Here is a 17,716-nt window from a genome sequence, read left to right on the forward strand (position 1 = left end):
AAGTATTAACTGGTCTAAATGGAGGCCAGGGCCCCTGTATATTTTAACTATCATCTATCATTTCAACAAATTTGTATTGGCAGTGCCATTGAAGGATTTAACAGCAGACTACACAGTGGTGGAGCAGGGAGAGGTAAGTATTGCAAGTGGTAGAGCACTGTTCGAGCTGGGGGAAGAACACTCTCTCATGGGCGGCGGTACTGGCACAGGGCCCCTCATATTACGACGGTGTGTCTGACGTTGGTTGTGCACCACCACCGTCAGAGACACTTCATTGTACTATGAGGGACCCTGTGCCAGTGCCGTCGCCCAAGAGTGGGCCCACCCACCTGTCCAGGCAAACGGCACTCGCACGGGTGCTTGCGCCAGGTGGTGACCACGGCCCTGTGGGGGGAGTCAGCCCCTTTAGGGAGGTATAAAAATGGCCTATGGTGGACATTCAGCAGCTGCAAATGGAGGAATTGGAGAAGTCAGTAAGAGGAGGCCAAAAGCAAGACATTTTTCAGGCAAGCTACGTGTCAGCAGGCGAAGGTGGGGCAAAATAATTTGAAATCCATGATTGGTTCATTTTAATTCCATGATTGGTTCATTTTAATGAAGGTTAGATCATCAACATTTTGGGTAGCCAGACGTGTCCTTTTTTCGGTCAGTATTGAACCAGCAGCACTGAAGACTCTTTCTGATAGCACACTAGCAGCAGGGCAAGCGAACTCCTGTAATGCATATTCAGCCAATTCATGCCAGGTGTCTATTTTAGATACCCAGTAATCAAAGGGGAATGACCAGTAAGGGAGAACATCGATAAGGGAGGAAAAGTAGTTCGTAACCATACTGGACAAATGCTGTCTCCTGTCACTTTGAATCGATGCAGCAGTACCTGTCGTGTCAGCGGTCATTGCGAAATCACTCCACAACCTGGTCATAAAACCCCTCTGTCCAACGCCACTTCGGATTTGTGCACCTCTAACACCTCTGCCATGTTGCCCCCTACGGCTTGTGTGAGAACCATCACCGCCGCTGTGTGCTGGGAATGCCTGAACCAAACGGTCTACAAGAGTTGCTTGTTTGGTAGCCAATATTTGCTCAAGGTTCTCATGTGGCCTGATATTTTGAAATTTTCCTTTATATCGTGGATCCAGGAGGCAGGCCAACCAGTAATCGTCATCGGTCATCATTTTGATAATACGGGGGTCCCTTTTTAGGATATGCAAGGCATACTCAGCCATGTGGGCCAATGTTCCAGGTGTCAATTCACTGCTTGTGCTGGGTTGAAGAGCACTTTCTTTCAAATCAGCATAATTTGTGTCCCGCAAAAACCCTGTACCTGACCTTGCAACGCCACCAGTTTCTGTTGCCCCCTGAGAAGCATCCTCCTCCCATAAATATTCATCCCCATCATCCTCCTCCTCCTTCTCCTCCTCCTCCTCCGCCACCTCATCCAGGAGAGTTCCCTGAGCAGACAATGGCTGACTCTCATCAAGGCTTCCCTCGTCCTCGGCTGCAGACGCCTGCTCCTTAATGTGCGTCAAACTTTGCATCAGCAGACGCATTAGTGGGATGCTCATGCTTATGATGGCGTTGTCTGCATTCACCAGCCATGCGCATTCCTCAAAACACTGAAGGACTTGATAGAGGTCTTGTAGCTTCGACCGCTGCACACCAGACAACTCCATGTCTGCCATCCAAGTGCCTGCCCGTGTATGTGTATCCTCCCACAAAATAATTACAGCACGCCTCTGTTCGCACAGCCTCTGAACCATGTGCAGTGTGGAGTTCCACCTTGTTGCAACGTCGATTATTAGGTGGTGCTGGGGAACATTCAGCGATCACTGATGGTTCAGCATACGGCTGGAGTGTATGGGTGACCAGTGGATCTGCGAGCAAAGTCTTTGCACCTTCAGGAGCAGGACTGGTAACTCCAGATAATTTTTGAGGAAGCACTGCACCACCAGGTTCAAGGTGTGAGCCAGGCAAGGTATGTGTTTCAGTTCTGAAAGGGCTATGGCAGCCATAAAATTCCTTCCGTTATCACTGACTACCTTGCCTGCCTCAAGATGTACACTGCCCAGCCATGACTGAGTTTGTTGCTGCAAGTACTTGGCCAGTACTTCCGCGGTGTCTGTTGCCCAAACACTTCATTTGAAACACAGCCTGCTGACGCTTACCACTAGCTGTTCGATAATGGGACACCTCGTGTGCAACACTGGCAGCTGCGTATGGAGTGGTCGTGCGACTGCGCTCTGTGGACGAGCTTTCGCTTCTGGAGGAGGAGGGGTGGCGAACGCCTACAGCCAACTGTTTCCTAGACCGTGGGCTAGGCAGAACTGTCCCACTATGGCTGTCCCCTGTGGACCCTTCATCCACCACATTAACCCAGTACGCCGTTGTGGACATGTAACGTCCCTGGCCATGCCTTCTGGTTCATGCATCTGTTGTGAGGTGCACCTTTCCACTGACTGATTGCCTCAGTGCATGGACAATACGGTCTTTGACATGCTGGTGGAGGGCTGGGATGGCTTTTCTCGCAAAGAAGTGCCGACTGGGTAAGTCATAGCTTGGTACTGCGTAGGCCATCGGGTCTTTGAAAGCTTTGCTTTCAACCAACCAGTAGGGCATCATCTCTAACGAGATTAGTATAGCAATGTGGGCGTACGCGGATGAGTACTTTCTTTTCCTAACGAGAGTCTCTTGTAGGGTGGGCTGGACTGGAGAGCTGAATATGGTGGAACTAGCGGTGGTGGTGGTGGACATGGCGGATTGAGAGAGGGTTGCTGATGGTATTCTTGATGTTGGCCTACATACAGTGTTTCCTACCAATAATCTTGTGATTCCCTGACTGCTTTGGCCTTGCGACGATACCTCCACATTTGCTGCTGGTGGTGTCCTAACTGGTGGGCTTACAGTGAGGGAAGCAATGTAGCGTTGCTGACTACCTTCATTCTGAGCAGGTGCACCAGCGGTACGGGACGTTTGGTAGTTAGTCCAGGCTTGCAAGTGCATGCTGGTTAATGTCTAAGCATGCACGTTGTATTTAAATTTTGGAGATTCTTCCCTCTGCTAAAGGTCTTTGAGCATTTCTTACAGATAACTTTTGACTGATCATTTGGATCTTGGTTAAAAAATTGCCACACTACACTCTTCCTACTATGGAATACCTTTTCAGGCATTGCACGCTGTGCTACTTTCATCGGATGGCCACGCTGTCCTAAAACTGTTTTTGTTTTTGACAAATGTTTTTGGCCTGATACGGGCCTGCCAGATGACAGCTGTTGCGATGTAGATGGCTGCTGCAGATCATCCTCCTCCGCTTCTGAGCTACTGGCAGTAGCACCCTCTTCCCCCAATGGCTGCCAATCTGGGTCAACAACTGGGTCATCTATCACCTCCTCTTAAATGTTATGTGCACCTTCCTCTGTGTCACCGTGTAAGGTGCTATAGCGTTCGGGACGGAGCACCATAGTCTCATCAGGGTCAGATTCTGGCTCGGTACACTGCGAGGGCAATGTAGTGATCTGAGTCGATGGAACAGCATAATAATCTAGCTGTGGCTGTGCATCAGTGCACTCCATGTCCGATTCATCTTGTTATGGGCAGTTAACAATTTCCCTTTCTAACCCAGGCACGGTATGTGTAAAGAGCTCCATGGAGTAACCTGTAGTGTCGCCTGACGCATCCTTCACCTTTGGTTTGGGTGAAGGACACAAGGAAACGTCTTGTTCCTGACTGGGAGCATCCACTGACGACTCACTGCTTTTATATTTGGAACTTTCTGAAGAGGAGGCGAAATAGCTAGAGGCTGAGTCAGCAAGGAAAGCCAAAACTTTTTCCTGCTGCTCCGGCTTTAACAGCTGTTTTCCTACTTCACGATAAGGGAGCCTTCGAGGCCTTGTGTAGCCAGACAATGACGCTGGCTCAACACCTCCAGCCTTAGGTGCTATTGTGCTTTTGCCACTACCACCAGATGCACCACCACCATCAGTACCAGCTGGCAACCACCGCCCACGGGCTCTTCCACCAGACTTCCTAATTTTTTGAAAATCTAACCAAAATAACAACCGTTATATGGTACTGTAAAACAAGGTAGAAGGTGTATATACACTTGTTGAGAAATTAAATCTCCCTTTTTTTGGGAGACTGAACCAAAACTCAGGCCCTGTGCATAAAACATAATGTGGCAGAAAGTGGCTGGCTGAAATATGAAAAAATACAAGGACTGTAGTACAATTTCAATCTCCCTACAATGATCTCAGGACAAGTATGGCAGCAATAAAAAGGACTGCTGCACACAAAAGTGTGGACAAATAAACAAGATAACTGTGCAGAAAGGAACAACAGGATTTTTGCTTTTAAAAAAGCAGTTGGTTTGCACAGCAGCGTGCAAACAGCAATGCAGCTATCAGGGAGCCTTATAAGGCAGCCTACTAAGCTACAGAACTGATGCACAAAAATATAGCCTCCACTGTCCCTGCAAAAAAAAAGGTGGTGTTGGACAGTGGAAATCGCTACAGCACAAGCAGTTTGGGGGTTAATCTTCCCTCCTTAACTATATCCCTTCTTCTGATGAAGCTGCAGCAACCTCTCCCTATGCTAAGATCGGCAGATGTAAGATGGCGGTCGGCGTGCACGCCCCTTTATAGCCCCTGTGACGCCGCAGAAAGCAAGCCAATCACTGTCATGCCCTTCTCTAAGATGGTGGGGACCGAGACCTATGTCATCATGGTGCCCACACTCTGCGTCCTTCTTCATTGGTAGAAAAATGGCGCTGAAAGCGTCATATGAAACGCGACTTTTGCGCGCAGATCGGCGACCTCATGGCCGATCCCACACTAGGATCAGGTTGGGTTTCATGAAACCCGACTTTGCCGAAAGTCGTCGATTTTTGAATTTGTCCGATCCGTTTCGCTCAACCCTAGTCAAGACTACTGAGTAGAGATGGGCGGACCCCTGGATGTTCGGCTGAACAGTTAAAGGAAAAAAAAAAAAAAACAGTTTGGGTACCAGAACAGTACCCAGGCCCCATTCACTTGAATGGGGGTTCCCGTATGTCCAATGTTTGCCACGTTGTTATATGCATGACAGCAGCAGCAAACACTGCTTCTGATCGGTGGTAAAATCAGACAGCCGTGGTTCCTATGCTGTCAAATGACAGCGTGAACCCACAGCTGTGATTGGAGGTAAAATTTTACCTCTGTTCACTTGCATAAGCTGATGGGACTACTATTCCCATCAGCCGACGCCTGCTGCTGCTAGTAACAGTGAGAGCAGGCAGCGACTGCTACAAGTATTCTTCAGCCAGCGCCTGTGCTCTAAATAAATAATAAAACAAAAAAAGCTTGGGTTCCTCTGTATTTTTGATAACCAGCCATGCAAAACTGTTAGCTGGAGGCTGCAACCCTCAGCTGTCAGCTTTAGCAAGGTTGGTAATCAAAAATAGATGCTGCTTTTTTTAATTGTTTATTTAAATAAAAAGCATGGGGTTCCCCTTTCATTTTTGACAACCAGCCTTGCTAAAGCAGACAGCTGGGGCCTGGTATTCTCAGGCTGGTAAGGGGCCATGAATATTGACCCCCCCTCTTTCCCCAGCCTAAAAAATGGCAGCCTGCAGCCACCAAGAAAAGGCACATCTGTTAGGTGCACCAATTCTGGTGCTTGGCCTAGCTCTTCCCACTTGTCCTGTAGCGGTGGCAAGCAGGGTTCATATTTGTGATGTTGATGTCACCTTTGTATTGTCCAGTGACATCAAGCTCACGTCTTAGTAAATGGATAGGGGTCTTATGGACGCCTCTCCATTACTAATCCTTTAGTTATATTGTTAATAATCACACAGCGAGAAAAGTCATTTAATGGAAGAATTACACTCCTTTGATGATGCGAATATGGTTTAATTTAGAATCATTACTCATTCAATTGAAGCACTCGTCTTCTATAATAAAACAAATTAACAACCATATCTCTCACGTGTCCGTCATTCTGTCTCATGCCGTATTCCATGGCTGGGGGATAATCAGTTTTCAAGCTGGATGGTACAAAGAAGCGACCACCCAGGCTGAGAACCAGAGCTGATGTGAGCACAGCAACAGTGAGCAGCGGTGACGTCATCGAGGTTACCACAGGTCCATGAGGTTGCAGTCTCAGCTGTGCCCCTGAACTGCGATGACCCCGGTGAGATCTCCGCTAGCACAGTGAGACATTCTCATGGTGCAGCACTGAGCTCAGTGTTCACCGCAGTTCACTGTGAGGAATTTGTCCCTTGAACTCACTGCTGCACCGTGAGGCTTTTTTCTCACCCTGCTAGAGGGGATCTCACAGAGGTCACCGCAGTTCAGGGGCCTGACTGGGAACGCTGCTTCAGTGACCGGCAGTAACCTCTGACGTCACCGATAGCCACTGATGCTGTGCTCTCAGCAGCTGATTCTCCAATTGGTTTTCAGCCTGGACGGCCGCATCTTGGCAGCGCCCAGGTTGAAAACTGTTCATCTCCAGACATGGATTATGGTATGGAACTGAATTACGGACTGGTGAGGGATATGGTTGTTTATTATTTTTGTTTTGTTACAGGAAACTATGGCTTCAATAGTATGGGTAATGGCATGAGTATGGTTTAATTTAGAGCATTGCAGCCTTCTGCTGTCAGTTTTGCCTGTCTGGTTATCAAAAATACAGGGAAACTCATACGCCGTGCTTTTTTTTTTTTTTTTAAATAAAAGTATTGAGAGCACAGGCGCCGGTTGGTGAATACTCCAATCAGCCGCCGCCTGCTCTCGCTGTTATTAGAAGCAGCAGGTGTGGGTTGACTGGACCAGTAGTCCCATCAGCTGATGCCAGTGACAGCGTGGGAACCGCAGATATCTGACCGGTGGTAATGATTTTACCACTGATCAGAAGCAATGTTTGCCATGCTGTTATGTGCATGACAAACACCAGGCGTTTGGGCGGGGTCAAACCTGAACCATAACATGGACATCCGTGTTCAATGTCCGTTACCGAACAGTAGGTGTTCGGTACGGATGACGAACTTTACTGGTTGGGTTTGCCCATCTCTGCTTTTGAGACCTTGGCAACTAATCACTCATTACTGTATTTAGATATTTTAAGTAATACTTTGCGTTTGGTGTTAAGGTTTTACTTACACTGTGTGTGTATGTATGTATACTAGATGGTGGCCCGATTCTAGCGCATCGGGTATTGTAGAATATGCATGTCCACGTAGTATATTGCCCAGTCACATTGTATTTTGCCCAGTCACGTAGTATAATGCTCCATGCAGTTCTTTATGACCCCATAGATGCCCCATAAAATGCCCCATATATTGCTCCATGCAGTTATGGCCCCATAGATGGCCCATATAATGCTCCATGCAGTTATGGCCCCATAAGATGCCCCATATAATGCTCCATGCAGTTATGGCCCCATAGATGCCACATATAATGCTCCATGCAGTTATGGCCCCATAGATGCCCCATATAATGCTCCATGCAGTTATGGCCCCATAGATGGCCCATATAATGCTCCATGCAGTTATGGCCCCATAGATGGCCCATATAATGCTCCATGCAGTTATGGACCCATAGATGGCCCATATAATGCTCCATGCAGTTATGGCCCCATAGATGCCCCATATAATGCTCCATGCAGTTCTTTATGGCCCCATAGACGCTCCATACAGCATTGTGCCACATGTAATGCTGCTGCTGCAATCAAAAAAATCACATACTCTCCTCTCGTCGCTGCTCCACAGCGTCCCGTCTCTCCGCACTGACTGTTCAGGCAGAGGGCGGCGCGCACACTAATATGTCATCGTGCCCTCTGACCTGCACAGTCACTACAAGAGTACGGGAAGACGGAGCGGCGCCCGGCGGATGGAACGCGGACAGGTGAATATGAAATACTCACCTGCTCCTGACGCTGTCCCTGCCTGTCCCATGGTACCGCAGCTTCTTCGCGCGTGCGCGAGAATGACCTGCCATGACGTCAGTCACATGACCGTGACGTCATGGCAGGTCCTTCGCGCATACCATCCTTGCCACCGAAACCTGCCGGCAGAAGGTGAGTATACAATGACTTTTTTTATTATTATTTTTAAACATTAGATGTTTTTACTATTGACGCTGCATAGGCAGCATCAATAGTAAAAACTTGGTCACACAGGGTTAATAGCGGCGGTAACGGAGTGAGTTACCCGCTGCATAACGCGGTCCCGGCATTAACCCTGTGTGAGCGGTGACTGGAAGGGAGTATGGAGCGGGTGCCGGGCACTGACTGCAGGGGAGTAGGGAGGGACTAATCGAACTGTGGCCGTCGCTGATTGGTCGCGGCAGCCATGACAGGCAGCTGGCGAGACCAATCAGCGACTTGGATTCCATGACACAGAGGCCGCGACCAATGAATATCCGTGACAGAAAGACAGATGGAAGTGACCCTTAGACAATTATATAGTAGATATATAGTAGATATATATATGTGTGTGTATGTATATGTGTGTGTATATGTATGTATGTGTGTGTGTATGTATATATATGTATATATATGTATATATGTGTGTGTGTGTATATATATATATATATATATATATATATATATATATATATATACACACGCACGTATAATATATATATATATATATATATATATATATGTATCTACTATATAATTACCAATAAAAGTAAAATTGAGACATCAGTAGTTTAAGTGTTTTTGAATATCCATATTGAATCAGGAGCCCCATGCAATGCTCCATACAGTTCATGATGGGCCCCATAAGATGCTCCATACAAAATACGCCACATATAATGCTCCATACAGTTTGATGGGCTCCATAAGATGCTCCATATTAAAATGTGCCCCATATAATGCTGCACAAATGCTGATTATGGCCCCATAAGATGCTCCATACAGATATTTGCCCCATATAATGCTGCACATGGCTCCATACAGATTTGCCCCATATAATGCTGTACATGATCCCATAAGATGCTCCATACAGATTTGCCCCATATAATGCTGCACATGACCCCATAAGATGCTCCATACAGATATTTGCCCCATAAAATGCTGCACATGGCCCCATACAGATATTTGCCCCATATAATGCTGCACATGGCCCCATAAGATGCTCCATACAGATATTTGCTTCATATAATGCTGCACATGGCCCCATACAGATATTTGCCCCATATAATGCTGCACATGGCCCCATATGCTGTTGCTGCTATTAAAGAAACAAAAAAAATTACATACTCACCTCTCAGGCCTCCGCACTTGCTATATTCACCTGCTCCCCGTTCCACCGTCGGCACCGCTGTGTCTTCCCCGTCCTCTGCACTGATGTTAAGGTAGAGGGCGGCACACACTAATCGCGTCACCGCGCCCTCTGACCTGAGCGTCACTGCAGAGGACAAGGAAGACGCAGCGGCACCGACCGTGGAACGGGGAGCAGGTGAATATCGCGCACTGACTTATAATCACCTGCTCCTGGCACGGTCCCTGCACGTCTCTTCCCCGGCTCCGGCAGCTTCTTCCTGTAGTGAACGATCACATGGTACCGCTCATTACAGTAATGAATATGCGGCTCCACCCCTATGGGAGTCCATATTCATTACTGTAATGAGCGGTACCATGTGACCGCTCACTACAGGAAGAAGCTGCCGGGGAACCAGGGATGTGCAGGGACTGCGCCAGGAGCAGGTGAGTATTATTACAGCTCCGCTCCCCCTCCTCTGCCGACCCCTGGGTATGACTCAAGTATAAGCCGAGAGGGTTACTTTCAGCCCAAAAAAGTGGGCTGAAAATCTCGTCTTATACTCCTCGAGTATATACTATGTATGTATGTATGTATGTATGTATGTAGTCCAGAAATATTTGGATTGTGACCAAATCTTTGTGATTTGGGCTCTGCATGCTGCTATTTTTGATTTAAAATGAAACATCTGAGACTTAAGTAATGTGTAGACTTTCAGTTTTAATTAAAGGGGTTGAACAAAAATATCCTGTGAAACATTTAGGAATTGCAACCATTTTTGTATAATGCCTCCTCATTTCAAGGGCTGAAAAGTAATTTGACAAATTTGACTTTGCCATAAATAAAATGTTCATTTTTAATACTTTGTAGAGCATCTTTTATAGGCAATGACTGCTTGAGGTCTGGAAGCCATGGATGTCACCAAATGCTGATTTTCCTCCTGTGTGATGCTTTCCCGGGCCTTTACTGCAGCTGACTTCAGTTTTTGCTTGTTCCCTTCTCCCCGAACCCTGTTTAAATTTTCCAGACCAGGCCAGTTTTTACAATTCTGACCACTGTCATTTTGAAGTCATGACTTTGGAATGCTTTAATGGGTCCCACTGATTCTGAGCTTGTTTTCTGGTGACATATTATACTTCATGATAGTTGTAAACTTTCTTTGACATGACTTGACTTTATTTGTGAAAAAAAAAAAAAAAGGAAATGTGGCGAAAATTTTGAAAACTTCGCAATTCTCAAACTTTTAATTTTCATGCCTTTTAAATCAGTCATATCGCACAAAATAGTTAATAACACTTCCCACATGTCTACTTTACATCAGCACAATTTTTGAAACATCATTTTTTTGTTAGGAAGTTATAAGGTATGAAAGTCGACAAACGATTTCTCATTTTTATAAAATTTGCAAAACCATTTTTTTTTTTTTTTTAGGGACAACCTCACATTTGAAGTGACTTTGAGGGGCCAATATGACAGAAAATACCCACTCAAAAACTGCACCCATCAAGGTACTCAAAACCACATTTAAGAAGTTCATTAACCCTTCAGGTGCTTCACAGGAATTTTTGGAATGTGAAAGGAAAGAAAAAACATTGAGCAGTGAAGATAAAATGGCTTACATTTTTACCACCAAGATTGTGTCTCAGCGCTAAGTTTTACATTTTCATACTGGGAAATGGGTTAAAATGCAACAAAATGTGTCCCACAATTTCTACTGAATGTGGCAATACCCCAAATGTGGCTGTACAGTACTACTTAACCATACGGAGAGACTAGGGAGGGACAAAACTCCATTTGCCTCCTAGAATGCAGATTTTCCTAGAATAGTTTGCAGATTCCATATAAAGAACCCATAAGTGCTAGAAAAGCAGATTTCCCTCTCAAGGGACCCCATTTTGGAAAATATAACCCCTTGGAAATGTATCTACAGGTGTAGCGACTATTTTGACTCCATAGGCGTTTTCCAGAAACAAGCAGCAGTGGATGTTGCAGAGTGGAAATTTCAAACTGCCGCTGTAGTGGCCAGTACAATATGCCAGTCTGATGCTTCTGGAGACCCGCACCTGTAAATTAGGTGAACTCTCATAGGTGTTTCCATATAAATCTACGAGAGACGTGACAGATGAAACCCCCGAGGGATCCATTCACTATAATGAAGCAGCAGAGTTACTCTGGACTCCGTATGACCTCTGTAGCGGAGACCCTGGAGAACATGATTCGGGTCAGTTTTTACTGTCCCCAGTGTTGCGGTGAATAACTGTGACCGCAAAAAGTCAGATTTGGGGTTAGGGTTGGACTATTGTTAGGTTAGTGTTGGGGATATAGTTAGGTTTGGGGTTAGGGGTGTGTTGGAATTAGGGCTGTTATCGTTGGAGTTAAAATTACAGGGTTACCATTGTTTAGGTACATTGGGGGGGTCTCCAAACGCAACATGGCGCCAGACATTGATTCCACCCTACAATTTTGGGTTCAAAAAGTCACAGAGCTCCCTCCCTTCTGAGCGTTGCCATGTGCCCAAGGAGTGGCTTCCCAACATACAGGGTATCGACGTACTCAGGAGAAATTGCACAACAAATGTTGTGGTCCATTTTCTCCTGATACCCTTGTGAAAATAGTTTGGTTCCAAAGTACATTTTTTGTGAAAAAAGTAATGTTCATTTTTTTCTTTTCCTACCACATTGCTTTAGTTCTTGTGAAGCACCTGAAGGGTTAATACACTTCTTGAATGTGGTTTTGCACACCTTGATGGGTGCAGTTTCAAAATACAAGCCCTCACATGACTCTGTGGGCTGAAATACGGAAAAATTATAGCTCTCAAAATATGGTGAAGCAAAAACTAATTTTTACAATAAAGTCTTTTAGTGTGTGACAGCTGCCAAACATAAAAACCCAATATAAATCTGGTATCGCTGTTATCGCACTAACCCAAAGAATAAAGTCGCCTTATCATTTATACCGCACGAGGCACTGCATATAAAATAAATAAAACCAATTCTTCATCTGTTGATTTGTTCATTCTGCCTCTAAAAGTACACAGTAAGACTCGGCACACATTTATCCTGCACTGAGCGCTTACTCTGGGGTTTCCGTGTAAATCTCTGAAATACATGATTCAGACTGAACCTCTGGCGGAAGATTCCCTATAATGAGGCAGATGGAGGAACTGTGGATGCCATAGGGCATGTGATCCGGCGATGTCCATCTTTTTAGGTTTTTGACAAACCCCTTTTTGAGAAAGCGACCGCGAAACGTGCGTCAAGGGGGTGGTGTGTGGAGCGTGGTGAGACATCTGACCTAATGGGTAAGCTGCTTTATATGATATGAGGTGATGAGTCCTGTAGGCACTATGGCACTTTAGCTAGTGATATAACCTGCACTGTTGCAACTTTTTTTTTTTTTTTTCATACTATGGCTCCCACAATAGCAGTCCTTGTGATATGATGTGATAGGTGTTGTCATCCGCTCCGCCACTATTATAGTGTTTCCTCCTCCACTAATCCTGTTATTTATATGTATTGTATTTATATTTGATTACTCAGTTTGAATTATATATTTTGATAATATAAATAAAATTATACAATTTTTAAATAAAATGCGTATTGGGACTTGTATACTCCGTTCTGTTGTTTTTGCCATCTTTTTAGGTGTGCATAAAAGTGCCATCGGCTGCAGTTCTGGACACTTCTGAAAAGGACAATGCTGAACAGAGGCCAGAGTGAGTCCAGAGTAACTCTGCTGCCTCATTAGTGAATGAATCCCTTGGGGGTTTCATCTGAATCACGTCAACCAGAGATTTAGATAGAAACACCAAAGTAAGTGCTCAGCGTAGCGCGCTGGAAAAATGTGATCCCAAATGTTATGTAAGCTGTTCCCAATAAAAGCTTCAGCTCCATCCACAAAAAAAGCAAGTCCCCACTCAGGTCTGTCATGTGTTAATGGAAATATAGGGGCTTCCACGTTACTGGTAGCAGTCTTTGGAAAAGCTAAATGGCTCCTCGCCCCTCAAAAGAAATTCAGCAAATTGTGCAGTTCCAAATGCCCACCCTCCCTTCTGAGCCCCACAGTGTGCCTAAACCCCCATATAGCGTTCAGATGTTTTGCATTTTTCGCAAGCAATGAGAGCCCGCCTAACTTACGGGTGTATGTCTCCAGAAGCACGGGCTGGGCAATAACGTACTTGTCACTAGAACGGCAGTTTGCAATATTCACTCAGCAACATCCACTGCTGCTTGTTTCTGGAAAATACCCATGGAGTCAAAATCGTCACTACATCTGTAGATAAATTCTCAAATGGGTATAATTTCCTATAAGGGGGAATTCTGCTCTTTTAGCAATGGGGGCTCCGTATATGGAGTCCGCAAACTTTTCTAGGTACATCTGCGCTCCAGAAGGGAAATAAAGCTCCGTTCCTCCTGAGTCTCTCAGGGTTCTGCTGTTCTGGCAACTTGGGGGGCTTTCCCACTGGGTCATGGCACCCACAAACCATAATAGTGCAGATTTTACTATCGTATGGCGCTCCTTCCCTTCTGAGCTTTGTACTGTGCCTGAAAAATATTTCCCGATTTACATGTAGGGTATTGGCATATTCAGGAAAAAATGGACCTGTTTGTTGTATAAGACATCCCTGATAAAAGAAAAATTGTGGCTAAAACAACACTTTACTGGTAAAAATGTAATTTATTCTTTCTTCACCACTCACTGGTATAAAACTCTGTGAGGCACATGTGGTGTCAATATGATCACTGCACCCCTAGATTAATTCATTGGGGAGTGTAGTTTGTAAAATGAGTTCACATATGGGGGGGTTTCTGATGTTCTGGCACCTCAGGGGCTCTGCCAATGTGACATTGCACCCTCAAACCAGTCCAGCAAAATCTGAACTCCAATGTGGAGCCTCTTCCCTTCTGATCTTTGCACTGTGCCTCAAAAGTAGTATTCCCCTACACATGGGGTATCGGCGTACTCAGGAGAAATTGCACCATACAATTTGTTGTGCAATTCTTACTGTTACCCTTGTGAAAAAAGGGGGCTAAAATAACATTATTTACATGGCTCAACATTATAAACTTCTGAAGAACCTTGGAGTTAAAGGTGCACACCGCACATCTAAATACATTCCTTGAGGGGTCTAGTTTTCAAAATGGTGTCACTTGTAAAAGGTTTCCACTGTTTAGGCACATCAGGGGCTCTGATATATATATATACACTCACCGGCCACTTTATTAGGTACACCATGCTAGTAACGGGTTGGACCCCCTTTTGCCTTCAGAACTGCCTCAATTCTTCGTGGCATAGATTCAACAAGGTGCTGGAAGCATTCCTCAGAGATTTTGGTCCATATTGACATGATGGCATCACACAGTTGCCGCAGATTTGTCGGCTGCACATCCCAAAGATGCTCCATACAAGGCAGGATGGATCCATGCTTTCATGTTGTTTACGCCAAATTCTGACCCTACCATCCGAATGTCGCAGCAGAAATCGAGACTCATCAGACCAAGCAACGTTTTTCCAATCTTCTACTGTCCAATTTCGATGAGCTTGTACAAATTGTAGCCTCAGTTTCCTGTTCTTAGCTGAAAGGAGTGGTACCCGGTGTGGTCTTCTGCTGCTGTAGCCCATCTGCCTCAAAGTTCGACGCACTGTGCGTTCAGAGATGCTCTTAGGCCTACCTTGGTTGTAACGGGTGGCGATTTGAGTCACTGTTGCCTTTCTATCAGCTCGAACCAGTCTGCCCATTCTCCTCTGACCTCTGGCATCAACAAGGCATTTCCGCCCACAGAACTGCCGCTCACTGAATTTTTTTTCTTTTTCGGACCATTCTCTGTAAACCCTAGAGATGGTTGTGCGTGAAAATCCCAGTAGATCAGCAGTTTCTGAAATACTCAGACCAGCCCTTCTGGCACCAACAACCATGCCACGTTCAAAGGCACTCAAATCACCTTTCTTCCCCATACTGATGCGCTCCGGTTTGAACTGCAGGAGATTGTCTTGACCATGTCTACATGCCTAAATGCACTGAGTTGCCGCCATGTGATTGGCTGATTAGAAATTAATGTTAACAAGAAGTTGGACAGGTGTACCTAATAAAGTGGCCGGTGAGTGAGTGTGTGTATATATATGTGTATATATATATATATATATATATATATATATATATATATATATATATATATATATATATATATATATATATACACATTCACACATTCACCATATACACACACACACACACATACATATACATACACACACATACATACACACACACATACATATACACACACACACACACACACACATACATATACATACACCACACACACACACACACACATATACATACACACACACACACACACACACACACACACACATATACATACACACACATATATATATATATATATATATATATATATATATATATATATATAGCACAAAGAAATGGGGAAAAAAAAGTGCCCACTTTTTTCATTTTTGTGCTTTTACTTTTTAATTCTTATTATTGGAAGCCATTGGTTTGGGAAGCGATGCATGACAACTGTGGTAATATTGGATGCTGTTCCAATTTTTATATATATATATATATATATTATATTATATGATATTATTTTTTTTTTTACGCGTTCCAAAGATTCCTGTGGTGCACCTGAAGGTTTAATAAAACTCTTGAATGTGGTTTTGAGCACTGGGGGGGATTCAGTTTTTAGAATGGTGTCACTTTTGGGTATTTTCTGTGATGTAAACCCCTCAGTCACTTCAATTGTGAGGTTGTCCCTATAAAAATGGTTTTGTTTTTTTTTTGTTGGAAAAATGAGAAATCGCTGGTCAACTTTTAACCCTTATAACATCCTAACAAAAACAATTGTTCCAAAATTGTGCTGATGTAAAGTAGACGTGGGAAATGTTAACTATTTTGTGTGACACAGCGCTCTGATTTAAGGGCAAAATAATTCAAAGTTTGAAAATTGTGAAAAAAATGGAAATTTGGCAAAAATTTGCAAAATCTTTCAATCTCAAGTCATATGGAGGAATTTTGACCACCATCATGAAGTACAATATGTCACGGAGTGGCATAATTCCTGAAAAGCACCTGAAGGGTTAATAAACTACCTGAAAGCAATTTTGAATATGAGGGGTGCGCTTTTTAAAATGGTATCACTTTTGGGGGTTTCCAATATATAGGACCCCCAAAGTCACTTCAAAACTTAATAGGTCCCTAAAAAAAAATTTTGTAAATTTCCTTGGAAAAATGAAAAATTGCTGCTACAGTTTTAAACCTTCTAAAATTCTAGAAACCTATAACATTTTACAAATGGTGCTGATGTAACGCAGACATGAGAGAAATGTTGTTCATTAATATTTTTGTGTGGTATGACTAGATAGATTAAAGGGATAATTACTCAATTTTCAAAAATGTTTGTAAAATTTGATATTTTTCTTAATAAATGCAGAAAATATTGACACAAATTTACCATTATCATAAAGTACAACTTGTCACGAAAAAAACTATCTCAAAATCAATGGGATATGTTCAAATATTCCACAGCTATCACAAAAAGTGACCCTGGTCAGATTTTTAAAAAAATTGGCCCAGTCACTAAAGGGTTAAGAACCACTAGTATCACCTTACATGTGTACATAGCAAAGTGTGAAAGACCATTGTACTCCCAAGATTTGTCTTTTTAATACTCCTACAATTGCAGGAGAAAACTCATGTTGTACATTGTGTAGTCATGGAATGGATAAAAAGAAATGGTTAGTCCAGATTTCCAATGGGAAAATCTTTTTCCTTCCATCAGCCCTGAACCAAGCTCCGAAACAGTCTGTGCAAAAAGTGACTCGGTATGCAACCAGCAGTGCTGAAGTGTCCGAGGATGAGATATCGGAACGCCGGAACACTTACAGAGAATTCCGTTCAAATTTCTCAGACCCGGCCGTGGAGTACAGTGTTGACAAGTATGTGCCATGTTTCATATTATTTGAATGTGCTAATATTTCACTTTGTGAATAGACTTTACCTGTGTTTTTAAAGGCATTGGCAGATTATTTGCCAAGTACTTGGTGTTGTCCTGAACACTGTGTGCAGTTATTAGGCAATTTGTATTTTTATGTTATTGATCAGCTACAGCACTGTCACCCGGTTTCTCATACACCAGCAGTGTAATATAGGGGCAGAGCCCCTGATTCCAGCGATGTGTCAAGTACTCAGCTGTTTGCTGTCGTTTTTATATAATCTGTGTGTTTTTCTGTTGCAGATCTAACCGTTCTCTGCATGTTGTTTTTGTATCACCCTGCCCACACCACCGATTGGCAGCTTTCTACGTACAATAAATATGGCCAGAAAGCTGCCAATCGTTATTGGGGTTAGGGTTATGCATGACTACCTGTCAGCAGGTTTACTAGTACTCTAATGATCGGCTGATTTACCGTAAGTATTTTTTTCAAAACTGCAGCAAGCAGCTTGGTAAGTAA

At 44.0% G+C, this 17,716-nt stretch overlaps 1 protein-coding gene across 11 annotated transcripts in view; it reads left to right on the plus strand.

Annotated features, from left to right (window-relative positions):
* HABP4 (hyaluronan binding protein 4) overlaps nt 1–17,716 on the plus strand; it is a 117,218-nt gene that overhangs the window by 54,046 nt on the left and 45,456 nt on the right. For all 11 annotated transcript variants that reach the window (XM_077299703.1, XM_077299672.1, XM_077299678.1 and 8 more), the window contains one exon: nt 17,044–17,200. In XM_077299703.1, the coding sequence (XP_077155818.1) occupies nt 17,044–17,200 (157 nt within the window). The remainder of the gene's footprint in view (nt 1–17,043; nt 17,201–17,716) is intronic.

The sequence above is a fragment of the Ranitomeya variabilis genome, chromosome 1 (assembly GCF_051348905.1).
Source record: "Ranitomeya variabilis isolate aRanVar5 chromosome 1, aRanVar5.hap1, whole genome shotgun sequence".
Lineage (NCBI taxonomy): Eukaryota > Metazoa > Chordata > Amphibia > Anura > Dendrobatidae > Ranitomeya > Ranitomeya variabilis.